At 37.5% G+C, this 15882-nt stretch overlaps 1 protein-coding gene across 4 annotated transcripts; it reads right to left on the bottom strand.

The window, feature by feature from the left end:
* Positions 1–225: 225 nt before the first annotated feature.
* On the bottom strand, positions 226–15778 carry LOC125236697 (muscle M-line assembly protein unc-89-like). 4 transcript variants are annotated; one of them, XM_048143613.1, is made up of 8 exons: positions 15496–15778; positions 14018–14074; positions 11841–11918; positions 10743–10847; positions 7978–8079; positions 4273–6536; positions 3630–3854; positions 226–772 (listed from the first exon to the last, which is right to left on the bottom strand). In XM_048143613.1, exons 1-8 carry the CDS (start codon positions 15614–15616, stop codon positions 740–742), a joined length of 2985 nt encoding a protein of 994 aa, XP_047999570.1. In that variant the 5' UTR covers positions 15617–15778; the 3' UTR covers positions 226–739. The 4 variants fall into 4 exon arrangements, with proteins under 4 accessions (XP_047999570.1, XP_047999568.1, XP_047999571.1 ...); XM_048143611.1 differs by having other exon boundaries at positions 11841–11975; positions 13967–14074; XM_048143614.1 differs by lacking the exon at positions 11841–11918 and having other exon boundaries at positions 13967–14074.
* Between the last annotated feature and the right edge of the window lie 104 nt (positions 15779–15882).

A 15882-nucleotide genomic window follows, 5' to 3' on the forward strand; every position in this document is an offset into this window, starting at 1 on the left:
GTCGGTATTATACATTTAAATGTATACAGGGAGTCCCAAAAATTAGTTTCAAAAAAAGCTATTTAGGAAAATAAGAACACAGGACGGAAAACTATATCTACGAGTAAGTAACGTTAACTTGCCTTAAATTTATTGCAAAATGTTTTTGTAACTTAAGGCTTATAACTTAAATGATATTGATGTCAGTTGTACTCAAATTATGAAAGATATTTAGTATTAAGAGCAATATTTCCGCCCTTATTTATAAACGCACTAAAAGCCTCAATAAGGGATATTAAAATATTACGCAAAACTCTGCGTCTGGTACTTAAGAAATTTAAAAAAATAATTTGTACATTTTCGGGTAGTTACAACATTATTACATTAGTCAATTAACCAACCAAATACAAATAGGAAGCGGATCTGTCACTGTCCGCCTATCTTTTAACCTGTTTAGTCGTGTCATATCTATATAGTTTGGGCTTACAGTGTTTATAAATATGGGTGGGTGTACGTTTTTGCCAGCAAGTCAAATTTTAAATATACATATTCAGTGTCAATTGTACATTAATATTAATTTTACAGTATCCTTAAGAACGAGTCTTACTCGATATAAAACTTTTTTTTACAAGTGAACAAATAAAATATTCTTTAATCAGGTCCAACAATTCAAAAAACTATTATTCAACTTAAATTTTACAATAAAGTAACGATTTAAACTTACTAGATAATTTACCTCTTAGACGGCTAATAGTTAAATTTAAAACTCCGGCCCATATCTTCGTTGGAACTTCTGTAAAAAAAAAAGTAATGTAAGAATCTATTTATCATTATGTTTTTTTTCTAAATTACGAGTAGATACAGGCATTTTCGTGAAAAAAGATTCGAAAACTTTTTTTCTCAAATAGGTAAATTTAATGTTTTTCCTACTCAGAATCACGAGCACTTTCGATCCTACTAGGCGGAAAAAAGCGTCCCATATTTAATTTTTCCACTTCGTTACTATTTTTTAAACACGTTGCACAGCGGTTACAAAGTGGAAAGTATGCAAAATAATAGAAAATTTTGGGACAGTTTTTTTGTCTCTCGATTTTTATCCTAGATCGAAAGGGCTCGTGATTCTGAGTAGGAAAAACATAAAATTTATCAAAAATGCACATACAACCTGGAAAAAAGAGTAGACAATAATAGGGGCGCCACCGTCTATGTAAACCGCTTTGCATGTGGCAACTATTTTGACACTTCTGTATCAGAAAACTAAATGTTGCCATGATAAAAAAAAGTTCAATTTCTACTATTTTATGCCAAGCTGAACCAATGGTTCCGATCTGATAGTGGGATATTTTTTTAAACTCAATGTCAAAAGGTTAAAAGTTTGTATGTGGCCAATAATATAAGACATGAATACGCTACATATTAAAAATTAATGATATACTTACTTCAAAAATAAAGGTCTTAAAACACGAGCGTGCGAGTTTCATGATATGATATGATACCTAACGTGATATCTACACACGTATTATAAAAACTCTAATATAGTTACAAAAGACTGCATATTTAAATATAAAATACAAATAGCAAAAATCTATAGTAAGGACCCAACGACTTTTCAACTTTTCATTTCTAATGTATTGACCGACTCTATATGTATATCGATTCTACTCATTGACTCTAATGACTAATATTCACATTCTTCACTCTAAATACAGAACTCACGTTTCTCATATCAAAAAGTTTAAAAAATGCGTCCCTGCTATTATAATAGCGTTGCATTTTGCTCGCCGCTGGCGATTTTGTGAAAATCTTAAATGAAAACAATATATGATTACCTATCAATTCCATATAAAAAAAAATTATTAACCTAACACCGACTCATTAATTTTTGTTCCTCGATTACGCCGAGTATGTTAGATACATACATTTTGTACCAAATGAAATCCTAAAAACTAACTTAAAGAAATAAATTCCATCGTTTTTTTAGTCTTTTCTGATTATTATTTAGATAATTTTTCATTAGACGGGTCCACACTGACCGCACGCCTCGCAAGACAATGCTTCGCGCGCAACGTTTGCCTCGCCCGAGCAATTTGCTCGGCAATATGGCGGCTCTCGGTCAGCTGTTCAAAATAGTTCGTCTATTTAAATAATCAGTCATCGTTAGGCTTAGGAATTTTTAGGACCGTGGTTCTTAAATTCGTGGAGTCGCCATATGAAAAATTTTCGAAGTCAAAGTCAAACAGTATAATGTCATATTCAATATGTATAAATATTTATACATACTGTCACATCGTTACTGAGTTAATTTAAATCGAACGTAGTTTTGACTTGGAATTTTTTTCGAATGGCGATTCTAAGGATTTTAGAACCACGGTAAGCGATAAAAATCCTTAGCCTAGTCATCGTATAAATAATCAAAGTTACCTACTGCTGATTAGCCTAGACTTCAAGAGTCAACCAAGGCAGTTTTCTACTTTTTAACTGACTTCAAAAAAGGAGGAGGTTCTCCATTCGACTGTTTTTTTTTTTTAATATGTAATCACAGACCAATACAACAAGACGGCCCTTACAGGGCGACTCGCGGTCACCAAGCATACGACAAATCAGGTTTATAAAAGTTTGAACGCGTGCGACACCGATCAGTAGCGCCCAAGTATACGACCCGCTAACAGCGTTCGTGTCCGCGCGGGAAAAAATCTTAAATAATCAAATTTGGTTGCAAACAATGGTCTCTTGCAGCATAAAGTGGTGTGGCAAGTCTTCTAACACTTCTACATATAAAAAAGATGGAATAACATTCCACAGTTAAGACAAATTAATTATTTTGTTGAATATTGTTTATTATCCGCGGAGTTCATTTATACTGGTCAATATGGTTGTACTGAGCGGCGCCAAGGCGCGTCCATCCCTTTTTGCCTAGTTAACAATGCGATATGCTATCCCTTTCACGTAAACGACTAGGGATGGGGCCATGTTAGTTTATGTCTGTTGCGGGAACTTCGTACTACCGTTCGTACCATGTGCTACCATTTTATGAAATATAAAAGAAAGCAGATTTGTAATTGTGAATAATTATCTAGAATCTGTAGAGTCTGTAGTGTTATTTAGTTGATTGATTAGTTTAGAATATTTAGTTGGTAATTTAACTTAGTAAACGTAAGTAAAAATGCACAGTTTAGTTATTAGTTACTAGAATGATTTTTATTGAGGTGCTACCACAATCATCATCCTCCTTGCGTTATCCCGGCATCGGCATTCGCCACGGCTCATGGGAGCCTGGGGTCCGCTTTGGAAACTAATCCCAAGATTTGGCGTAGGCACTAGTTTTATGAAAGCGACTGCCATCTGACCTTCCAACCCGAAGGGTAACTAGGCCTTATTATAATTTGTTGCAAAACAAATTCACCACAGTACTGGTACCGGTACCATTGTCTATAATAGACATGTCCCATTCCCATCCCTACTGCTAATCGTAAAGGCGCGCCATTATTTGAAACGACCAATGGCAGCACCGTGCGCGCCCGCCTCACCCCGCAAGGATTGGTGATTTGCGTCTCGAACAATATCGCTTGCATTAGGCTTCTAGTGGGGTGTTCTGTGTATGTAATTCGCTACTTTTTACAACTGGAGCCTAGTAAAAAAAATCAACATACAGCCGGCGGCCGATCAGGTCTGGGCGGCGGCCTCTTCATAGGCCTCGGGTGCCTCATGTACGGCATCCGCTGCATCGGCGGGAAGCCGCGCTCCGCCCCGAACGGGTACTTGTGGTAGTGCGGCCGCGGAGGCCGGGGAGGCCGCGCCATGCACATGCCGAGCGGCGGCCTCATGTCCAGGTGGTTGAATGTCCGGATTATAGTGGGCTCCGTGACCTGTTTGTTCTGAAAACGGTAATAGTATTTTTTATACAATCGTGATATAATACAAAGCTTTTCAGTCGAGTACCATGTTTAGGCCATTCTTTATCAACATATTTTTAGATCTCGAACCTAGGCAAATATCCAATGTTACCAGGGGCGACTCCGCGGTTCTATCACCGCGCTACACATACATGCCGGCGGCCGCGAGTTCGCGGCCCATTCAGTGGTGACGACCTTCGCGCGGCGCAATAGAATTCAATGTCGGCTGCTGGCGTGCGGGCCGTTTGTGAATGTAAGTAAGAATTTAGAATGGCGTCATTTTGCAAACATCAAAGGAGTGAGCCTTCTGTACTTGTATATTATATATTAAAGAAAAAAAGTTGGTAGGTACTTGCAGAAGCTCTAAATCTAAGCATATTGACTAATTTAAAGTACTCACCACACTATCCACATTCGTTGTGTCCGGAGAGGTGTACCTCTGCTCAAACTCTTGTGAGCCCTTCGGGTTAATCAATGGCTCAAGCTCCTGACTGCCACACGGGGACGGCAAAGATGGCGGCAACGACGCACCAGGCTCACTGCCCGGCTCTACCGATACACCCACCATCTTGATCAACAAATACTTATTATATAACTCCTTGCTCCAAGTCTCCAGCAACAACTCGAACCTCCTGGTCATATTGTTCTTAAATATCTCTCTATCAGTCTTTCCTATAATTGATATAAGACTCCTCGCCACCGGAGCTTCAAAAGGCAGAATACCAACTCTCTCCAGTATCTGACAAGCCACATCAAACTCAAACGTCCGATTCGCGCGAACCATGAAATCAGTCAGATTCATGAACACTAACTTGAACCGTGAAAAATTCTGTGTATTCGCTATCACTTTCATAAACACATCACATAGTACTTCCTCTCCCACTTTGCATTCGAGCAAGTGCCGACAAACCATCAAGTTCCAACTGTTGAGGTGTATCAATGCGTGTTCTATCACTTGGACTCTAAAATTTTTATCTTCTACTGTATTCGAAGGGGTTCTAATTAGAAAATCTACAACTATTTCGACTAGGATTTTAGGGAGTTCTCGTCTTTGACACTCGTCGATGAAGCATTTGACGTATTTATTTCTTAATGTCGTCCATTTCGCGATGTTGTTATACTCTTGGAAGAATTGTATTTCGCTGATTTGGTAAATTCGGGCCCTAAACTCGTCTTCTTCGATGAATCGGTGAGGGAAGTAGGTTAGGTGGGTTTGGTCTTGCTTGTTACAGGTCGAGGTTAGGTTGAAGAAGCAAACTCCGTGCAGCGCCGCGCTTCTAGTGCGAGAAGGGAACGGGTAGTAGTAGATAGTCAGCGGTGGCATTTTCATTTCTGTTGCCACGTTCTTTGTTGGTACCTGACTTGGTTCACTAATTCTCTCGGGCGTATCGTTAGAAGTACCATCGAGTTCTGTTTCCTTGTGAATGGAAGTGGAATCAGCGTTTTGTTTTTCGCACACGGGTTTTTTGGCACTCGCTTCTACCTCGTCTAGTTTCGAAGGTTGGTAGGTCATCGTACGGGGCCTCTGTATAACGGGTTGGGGAACGTATTCCTCGAAAATGGAAGCCGAGCTGCCCATCCTGGTGGAATCCAGGTCGTTGTCGGGATCGAAAATTTGCAACACGTCATGATCAGTAATGTCAGAACCGTACGAGTCCCGTCGGCGCGAAATATTGCTCGGCGCATCGTTAAAATCACAAGCACTTTTTTCGGTAAGCACACTTTGATTAGGCACAAGAAAGTCTGGTTCTTTGCTATGTTTCTTTTCGATTTCGGGAGCACTTGGCACATTGGTTTCGGATAAAATTCGGTTTAGGAAATTACACTCTAGTATAGTATTATACTCCTCCTCTAAATACTTGGAAACCTTCTCTTCGAAAGGACTCATATCAAAATCTTCCTCCTCATCCTCGATATCCGGAAAATTCAGGTCCAGTTTTTCCAAACTTGGCGCAAGAATCGCTAGTATTGAAGTGACTTCGTCGTGTTTGTTTTTATCAAAGCTTTGGGCGTTTTGTGTATAAGTCGGGCTGTATGGAGGAGCGGAGATTGAAGATATTATGCTTAGATTTAAGCCGTTTTCTGTGGCAGTGTCATCGCTTCGAGAGGAACTAGAAGACGAACTGGAAGAGCTGCTGCTGCTGCTACTGCTGTCTTCTGTAAGTGAATGCTCTGGCTCCACTTCGCCAGTATTAGGTTCTACCGTTTGCGTATTTATTAACGAGTTAGGAAGGTCATTCACTAAAACTGGCTCCATTTCCACTTCATGCGACACTTCTTCTGATTTTTGACTTGCCGATTGGGTTTTAAGTTTAACTAGTTCTATTTTAGGCAGTTTGCCGTCTATACGCACGAAATCGTTGTTGGTGACACTGGTGACAGTGATGCAAGTTGTGGTACTGGAACCAGATATGTCTTTGGTCCAGGACAATTCGGAAGCTGGCGCGCTAGTGACAGATGTTCTTCTTGAGTCATTATTATTTTCTGCTGGTATATTGGGAACCACAGGAACATTTTGAGTTTCCTTAATTGTTTTTTCTTGAATGTTGCTCATAGAAGAGTTTGTGGAGATGTCGTCCGCAAGCTTACCTCGCTTCGACGGACGACTTTTTTTTGGAAGCGGACTAATTATAGGTGGAATCTTGGAAGCCTTACGTTTTGGAGCTGCAACCGAAAAAAGTTTCAGCTTAAGAGGATGTTTGACTGCATTTCAGATAAATTATTTAATAGAAAAATGTAGACATCAGTTACTTTTGAATACAATTCTAATTTATGAATCGTACATCGTACAGAACTATAAATTAAGCAACTCGACAGTCACTGTCGTGACATCATTTCTATTTCAATATAGATTTCATAGTAACAAATCGTTTTGACGGTTCTGAAAAAGGACCTGATTTGGATGGTGGTCAAGTATTACCCTATTATATTTCTTGAATATCAGATAACTATGATAGTTCTACTCTACAAACATGATTACTCTACTGAGGAAAAGAAGTATCTATGAGGAAAAAAGTACAGATAAAGAGAAAAAGTATTAGCATATAATATTAAAAAAAAATGCAGATAAGCATCACCATCACCACTGCCTCTCCTCACCTCACCTCTTACATTACCCATGTTTTTAAGTATTTTTTAAAGCTAGAAATACACAAAGCTTATTTCTCTAATAGAATGGGGACTATCGTTTTTTTGCTCACCAGTTGGCGCCACTGTTGAGTAAGGTCCAGAGATATAGCTGTCAAAATTAAAGGCGACTTATAAGATCGGCGCCGAAACAAAGTTTTGAATCTCATTAACTAATTATAAATAAAATATCTAGATTATTCATTATAAATAACGTATCATTATACTTTTTCGACTATTTTTCTTAATTCCGCTTTCAAAGCGTGCACATTCATCGCCAAATCTATGTAAATATACAGGGTGTCCCACGGCGATGCCACATGGAGGGAAAGTACCTTAAATATCATAGATAGCATATTTTGCTGAAAGAAGACTTCATTTTATTTTCAAAACTTAGTAAAAGTGCATTCAATTTTTTTTTTAATTTTTACTATGAGGACTTATACAGGGTGTGTTTTGACAGCGGGTCAGTAAGGGCAGCTATGACATCCCGTAGTCCTACATGAAAATAGTCTAAGGGGACCATCCATCAATTTCAAATGATGAAAAATGGCATTTACAGATTTTGGAAAAAAAATCCACGAAGGAGATCACTTTTCAACAGGTAAATTAAGGAAAATATAATTTATGAATATGATTTAACCGACGAGCGTGTATGAGAAACGTTATGAAAGTGTGTGAAGCGAAAGTGGTTTGTCAGGATCGTAGTAAATGGAAATCCGTGATCTCTGCCTACCCCTCTGGGAAACAGGCGTGATTGTATGTATGTATATAATTTATATCACGAAGCCCGCCAAAACCTGTTGTAGTAGTTTTTTAGATCTCATGTGACAACATCGCCTCTAGTGGCAAATTCATACGCGATAGCCCCCATTGTAAGTACTTCTAATATAACACGTTTTTTACCTTATCTTTCTATACCCGAAAACTACAAGCAAGCGTATATTTTCTAACTACTGCAGGTACTGCAATGGCCTACCTTTGGGCGTTTTTGGTTTTGCTACCTTCTCCGCTTTTTTACGCGCAACTTTGGCCTTTGTAGGCAACTTGGGATTTTTCTTAGGAACGACCACAGCCGTTTCTAAAAATATAGTATTGTATTAAAGACCATCAAATGTAGGCATCTAACTTAAGGGCCCATTTAGACGAGAACTCGCACAGTTACAACGAGTTAATTATTACATTGCGGTATTTGATGGCTGTGCAAAATTGTATGTAACGTGAACAGCCCCCAATGTAACTAAAATCGCATGCGAGTTCGCATGTCGTCTAAATTAGGCCTAAGTCGTGTCATTCACATAGACGCGTGCCTTGGTTCATATTTTCATGCGATTGAAGCTAGGAACACACTACGCGGACGTCCGTCGTAAATCGACCGCGGACGGGAATCTGGACAATGGAAATACACATAACCGTGCAAACTATCGGTCGACGGACGCGGACGTGGCCTTGAGCGCACGGACGTCCGATCGAAATCTGGCTCTCTGGATGTTTTGTTCCGTGCACACTGATCGGTCGCGGTCGCGGTCGTTTTACGACGGACGTCCGCGTAGTATGTTCCTAGCTTGAGACGCTACAGGAGCGAAAATGCTAAAATAGAAAGGAGTTTCCCTTTCAATTAAGGAATTCTAGTTTAATATACTAGTTTTATTAACTAGATTTATAGAAAAAAATGTCCATTCAGAACAACTCAGTTAAAAGATATTGCGAAAAAATTTTTATAATCGAGGTTCCGCTCTCAACTGTTTCCTCCTTCAAAACTTAATCAATCGTAACAAATTTGAGAATCTGAATAACAATGAAGTAATCTGTGACGGACCGTTTAGTTTTTTTGGCTAATTATTACCAATTTTGAATACCACACCTTTTTTGCGCCATAATCAATAAGGCCGTTTTTGGAAATTTTTGATGGGCTCTAGCGTCTTTAAAAAAAGGATATCAAAAAAATAAAACGGTCCGTCGCGATAACAATAATAAAAATCTCTGTTGAAAAAATCATTGCTCTATATTCAAAAACCAGGGAGGAAATAGTCGAGAGCGTTTGTATGGAGAATTGACCCCTCCTGTATCGTCTTAAAGGTTAGATTTGTCAAATCGCGCGACTTCGTGAATGGCACGCTATGTAGGTATGTCATCAAATAAATATATTCATTCGCATTCGCAATTAATTGTAGGCTTGTGCCGTTTCGTTCGTTGATCGGAGCGCTCCGATCTCGTTCAATCGCTCCCACGAACTAGTTCGCTCTTTTAGGTCTTTTGCTCATTTAGTTCAGCCAGACCAGCGACCACTGCGGTCGGAAAGATCAGAACGAATGGGACCGAATAGTGTCAAAATGATACGAATAGTCCACAGATAGTAACATTCCGGCCGAAAGGTTGTAAGTAACCGAAGTTTAATATGAAAACTTGACTTTTTGTTGCTCTGCTAAGTAGCTCTCGCTCTCGGTCGGCGCAGTCACACATTCGTTCTCGATCCCAACCGCTCGCGCTCGCCGATCCTATACTGAACTAAATGAGCAAAGACCGATTCTCAGACCACGGTAAGATTCAGTTCATTTCGGTCATTGATGGGATTTTATTCCTAACCGTTCATAGTTCGTGAACGACACAAGCCTAATTAATTGATTAGTGATTGAAGTCAGACTAAACTCTCTTGGCAGCATTTTGATAGCCCTATATGTGCAATTGAACACCATAATTTCATAGAAGTTTGATGTTTAAAATAACATTTTAATTGTTAAAATAGCTGCCATAATAGCTTGGTATGACTTTACCTTATTATTTTGATCAGTTTTACTTATATTCCCATTTCCCATTACATATCACTCCACCAATTTGTAACCACTGGTAACTACTGCTTCTTTACCACCTTGTAACTAATGAGGAAAAAATCCCAGTAGTTACCACAATTCTGTTTGGGGGTAAACATCTATAAAACTAGTCACCACTGGTGAACTTTTTCCCAAGTAGTTACCACCAACATTTTGTTAGAAATACGAAACACTACTAATGAAAACAGTAGATGCTTAAGACGATACAGGATCGAAAATGCTAAAATAGAAAGGAGCTCCCCTTTAAATTAAGGAATTCTAGTTTAATATACTAGTGTTATTAACTAGATTTATCGAAAATAAATTGTCCTCAAAACTCAGTTAAAAGATATTGCGAAAAAACCTTTAAAATCGAGGTTCCGCTCTCGACTATTTCCTTCTTCAAAACTTAATCAATCTTAACGAAATTTGAGAATCTGAATAACAATGAAATAATCTGTGTCGGACCGTTTAGTTTTTGGAAATTTTTGATGGGCTCTAGCGTCTTTAAAAATAACAATATCAAGAAAATCAAAACGGTCCGACACAGATAAATTTAATATCTATGTTGAAAAAATCATTGCTCTATCTTCAAAAACCAGGGAGGAAATAGTCGAGAACGTTTGTATGGAGAATTGACCCCTCCTGTATCGTCTTAACCTCAAGGTTTTTAAATTTGCCAGTTTTTTGAACCCTGTCCAATTGACAAAGAGTTAAAAGGGACTCAATTGGTGACTTATGTACTATATGTATGTCACTACTTTGAAAAAACCTCGTATCTCATACTGTTCCTCAAAGTTAAAACTCAGTAACTTTATACGCATTCCATACATACTTACATTTTTCTTTTCATCGTCAGAAGAAAATAGTACAAGTTTTTGTCAAAGTAATAGTGATGATATGTAGACAAGAGACAAACAGAAAAAAAAAATACCTGGGTCCGGTATCTTCTTTTTCCTGCCCCTTTTCTTAGCCACAGGAGCCGGGGCACTCTCGGTGACGGCAACAGGGCAACTTTTAACTAATTGTGCCAAAGCCACTGAAAAAAAAAAACAAACTAAGTCATTATTCACCAATATCTTCTTTCTGTATTGCTTTCTTATGACTAATTCTTTCCCGAATAAAGAAAAATAAATATTAAATACTTTCATCACGCATGTGGAAACCGTCCATTCTTTTAACCCCCGACGCAAAAACGACGGGGTGTTATACGTTTGACGTGTCTGTCTGTGGCATTGTAGTTCCCGAATGGATGAACCGATTTAGATCTAGTTTTTTTTTGTTTGAAAGCTGAGTTTGTCGGGAATGTTCTTAGCCATGTTTCATGAAAATCGGTCCACTATCGGTCGAGGTCGGGGTTTTTTTGAAAATTTTAATTTTGTGGTTAGGTTATTACATAAAAATTATATTTCACAAGAAGTATTTTTCTTTATTCGCAAATAGCATGTTAAGACCTCATACAAAATATGGTGAGCTACAAATTAACTTAATTCCTGTAGGTGTTAAACAACACAAGTTACCCAGGACTGGAGTCAATGGAGGGATATGATTGCAGCCCTTAAATCCAACAAAATCATCATACATAAATTAATGTAAACAATATTTATACTTCTTCATTTGCTTAGTATTATAGAACAAACAATCTACGCAAAACTTGTATACTGGTTTGCAATACATTGTTTCAATATTTTCTTTTCTCGTACTTATGTTACATCTATGTAAACTTGAAACTTTATACCTAATTAGCTTTTGCCCGAGGCTTCACTCGCGTCAGAAAGAGACCAAAAGTAGCCTATGTCACTCTCAATCCCTTCAGCTATCTCCACTTAAAAATAATGTCAATCAGTCTCTCCGTTTTGCCGTTAAAGACAGACAAACAAACAGACACACACACTTTCCCATTTATAATATTAATATGGATGTAGTGCCTCAGAGCAAAATTGCTGTTTTGGATAATGCCAACATGCCTTATTTGAAGACTAAGAATTATTCTGTCATTTGGTTTTGTAATCAATAAAAATATAATAGTAACCTTCATTCACTCGATCTATCTTCGTATCATTCACAGGGTTCATGACCAGCATCTTATTTGTTTCCCGATCCACAGGACCTTTTTGTTTCAAAGTCTTCAAGGTTTTCTTCTTCTCACCAATGGCATTCTTTAAATCTAGACAAAACAAATAATTTTATTTAAATAAAAGTGACAATATATTTGATTCTTGGGTGAATCAACTTTTTCTTGCCTGTTATTGCCATGATTACGGTAAACCCTAGATTTTTCTGATGTTAACAAGCTCTTTCCTTATTTTGCCACCTACAAACATGGACTACATGTATGCTTGCATAATTTGAGTAACAAAATTTTGCAAAAAAAACAATGTGACTCAGGGGACCGTACTAAAAAAAAAACAACTAAGTCATTGTTCACCAATATCTTCTTTCTGTATTGCTTTTATAAGCCTGTGCTTTCCCTAATAAAGAAAAATAAATATTAATAACTTTCATCACACATGTGGAAACCTTCCATTCTTTTCAACCCCCGACGCAAAAACGACGGGGTGTTATACGTTTGACGTGTCTGTCTGTCTGTGCCATCATGCTCCCGAATGGATGAACCGATTTAGATCTAGTTTTTTTGTCTGAAAGCTGAGTTTGCCGGGAGTGTTCTTAGCCATGTTTCATTAACACTTTCGCTACCAAGAACCCGACTGTCGGGTACACCGCTCGTAGAAGCGTAGCCGATTACATGGGTTTCCCCGTATGTAGCGAAAATGTCGTAGCGCCGCGTAGAGCCCGGTTTCGAAAGTGTTAAAATCGGTCCACTATGTCGGGGTCGGCGTTTTTTTGAAAATTTTAATTTTGTGGTTAGGTTATTACATAAAATTATATGTATTTCACAAGAAGCATTTTTATTTATTCGCAAATAGCATGTTAAGACGTCATACAAAATATGGTTAGCTACAAATTAACTTAATTCCTACAGGGAAGGTGTTAAACAACCCAAGTTTAAAGTCACATACAGGTCGAACGCGATTAATTAACATTATTTTACCTTTTTTCCCAAAAAAAAAAGGTAAAATAATATTAATTAATCGCGTTCGACCTATATTTGACTTTAAATATGTGTACAAAGCGCGAGAACTTAAAAGTGTTACAACCCAAGTAACCCAGGACTGGAGTCAATGGAGGGATATGATTGCAGCCCCAAAAACCAACAAAATCATCATACATAAATTAATCTATACAATATTTATACTCCTTCATTTGCTTAGTATTATAGAACAAACAATCTACGCAAAACTTGTATACTGGTTTGCAATACATTGTTTCAATATTTTCTTTTCTCATACTTATGTTACATCTATGTAAACTTGAAACTTTATACCTAACTAGCTACTGCCCGAGGCTTCGCTCGCGTTAGAAAGAGACAAAAAGCAACCTATGTCACACTCCATCCCTTCAGCTATCTCCACTTAAAAATAATGTCAATCAGTCTCTCCGTTTTGCCGTAAAAGACAGACAAACAAACAGACACACACACTTTCCCATTTATAATATTAGTATGGCCAAACATGGGTATACACCAAAAAAGTGAAAGACAAAATAAGAACCACGCAGAGAGCCATGGAGAGAAGTATGATGGGACTAAGGAAAATATACAAAATAAGACACTCAAAAAATTAGAGAGAAAAGTAAGGTAACCGATGCTCTCACACACGCCCTCAAACTCAAGTGGAACTGGGCTGGTCATGTCGCCCGTATGACAGACAAAAGATGGACCATACAAACCACAAAATGGAACGGCCCACATGGCAAACGACCCGCCCATAGACCTAAGAAACGCTGGTCTGAAGACATTACCCATATAGCCGGAAAACAGTGGATGAAGACAGGAGAAGACAGAGAAAGCTGGAAAAAACTGGGGGAGGCCTTCACCCAAAGAGGGATCCATACTAACTAAAGAAATAATAATAATAATAGCAATACATCGAACAAACTAGATATGGGAATCAAGGCTATATATATATTTATAATATTAGTATGGATGTAGTGCCTCAGAGCAAAATTGCTGTTTTGGATAATGCCAACATGCCTTATTTGAAGACTAAGAATTATTCTGTCATTTGGTTTTGTAATCAATAAAAATATAATAGTAACCTCCATTCACTCGATCTATCTTCGTATTCCCGGTATTCGGATCCGCAGGACCTTTTTGCTTCAAAGTCTTCAAGGTTTTCTTCTTCTCACCAATGGCATTCTTTAAATCTAGACAAAACAAATAATTTTATTTAAAGTGACAATAAAATTGATTCTTGGGTGAATCAACTTTTTCTCGCCTGTTATTGCCATGGTTACGGTGCCCTGGGTCACGCTGGTTTTATGCAAAATTATACTACTTAAACTACGCAAACATGCATTTCGAGGGTTCACTGGTGAAACCCGATAAGTTGTGCAAACTGGTTTTTGAAATTCTAACTATGTGTAATTTCCACAATGTTGTTATTTCAAGGTCATATTATCTTGATTTATCGGTTTCACCAGTAAACCCTCGATTTTTCTGATGTTAACAAGCCCTTTCCTTATTTTGCCACCTACAAACATAGACTACATTGCATGCTTGCATAATTTCAGTAACATAATTTTGCAAAAAAATCATTGTGACTCCGGGCACCGTAACCATGGCAATAACAGGCAAGAGAAAGTTGATTCACCCACTTTTATTTTTTATTAGTATTATAAACGGGCTTACTCTTGGCTACAGACTAGCCAAAGGTAACGATGGAGTGAGCTCACCCAGAAGATGCCTGTTCAGTCTTGATTTGAAGGTGGAACAGGTTACATTAGATAATATCTTCATATGAATGGGTTTAGTAAAAACATCCCACTTTGTTGGTTACTATTAAGGCGAGATTTACTTGTACCTTTAGGAATATGAATAAACTGACAAAGCGGCTTTATAGCAATCAACAAAGTGGGACATTTTCCCGTGCACATACACAAATTCAGGTGCTTAGCTATTAAATGGCAAGATGGGACACTGCCTTAAGACCCCTGTATAATTACACATGAAACTACTCAAGTTGAGTGCCACTCTTAGCAGGGGGTTGAATGAAAGTGAAATTGTGATACACAATAACAATAATGATGACTTCAAACATATGACATGATATTATTAATGTATAACATTCTTTAAACCTGTACTAAAACCCACTTTTCGCCCCTACTATTCCACTGATTTCCTCTACATATCTAGGACATATAACCGTACCTAAAGCAATAATATTTATTCGTTGGACCAGGTAAACTAAGAGAAAGGTAGAAAATTAATCACAACATTTTTTATTTGAATTGGTGGTTACAAAATAATGCCAAAAAAACAATTGTCATCAAATCTTTGCTTTAATTGGATCAGCATGCTTGTTGATAACTGTTAAAAGGTGAATAAATTGAAACTCTACTGTGATTAATATATGTATAGATATCAAAAATGAAATGTTTATAACAGAAGATGTCCCAAACTGCAACTTATGTTATTTTAAGGCCTTCACACAGTTTCACAGTAAAATATAAGTTAACAACTAACATAATTAATAAAAGCGTGTTTCAGTTATCACATGACGAGTTTGAGTTAGAATTGACCAGGAATTTTGCAGAATTGCAAAAAAGTGTATGGTCCAAATACTTACTTTTAGCTTGCAATTTTATTTTCAGAACGTTCTTTGGTTTGGATGTTTTTGCTTTCGATGTCTTTTCTTTCGGTATTTTCAGTAAAAGGGATGTATTTTCAGTTTTCTTTTTCGGTGCCATTCTTGATGAAGTTCACAAGTTTCTGAGTTATTTTAATCAGGAATATCGTAAATTATTTTAATCGCACTAACAACAATATTATTATTGTTTAGATTTGCTTTCATATCGTACTGCTGCAGCGATTATTAATAAAATAATACTGTATTTTTCACATTTACAAATGCAATGCAAAATGCAACAGAGGCAAATAGAAAGGGAAAGAAAGGATACATTCAAAATATTTTGCATTAAAATATTAAGAGGAAGTTACACCATGTGAGTAAACT

Source organism: Leguminivora glycinivorella, chromosome 19 (assembly GCF_023078275.1).
Source record: "Leguminivora glycinivorella isolate SPB_JAAS2020 chromosome 19, LegGlyc_1.1, whole genome shotgun sequence".
NCBI lineage: Eukaryota > Metazoa > Arthropoda > Insecta > Lepidoptera > Tortricidae > Leguminivora > Leguminivora glycinivorella.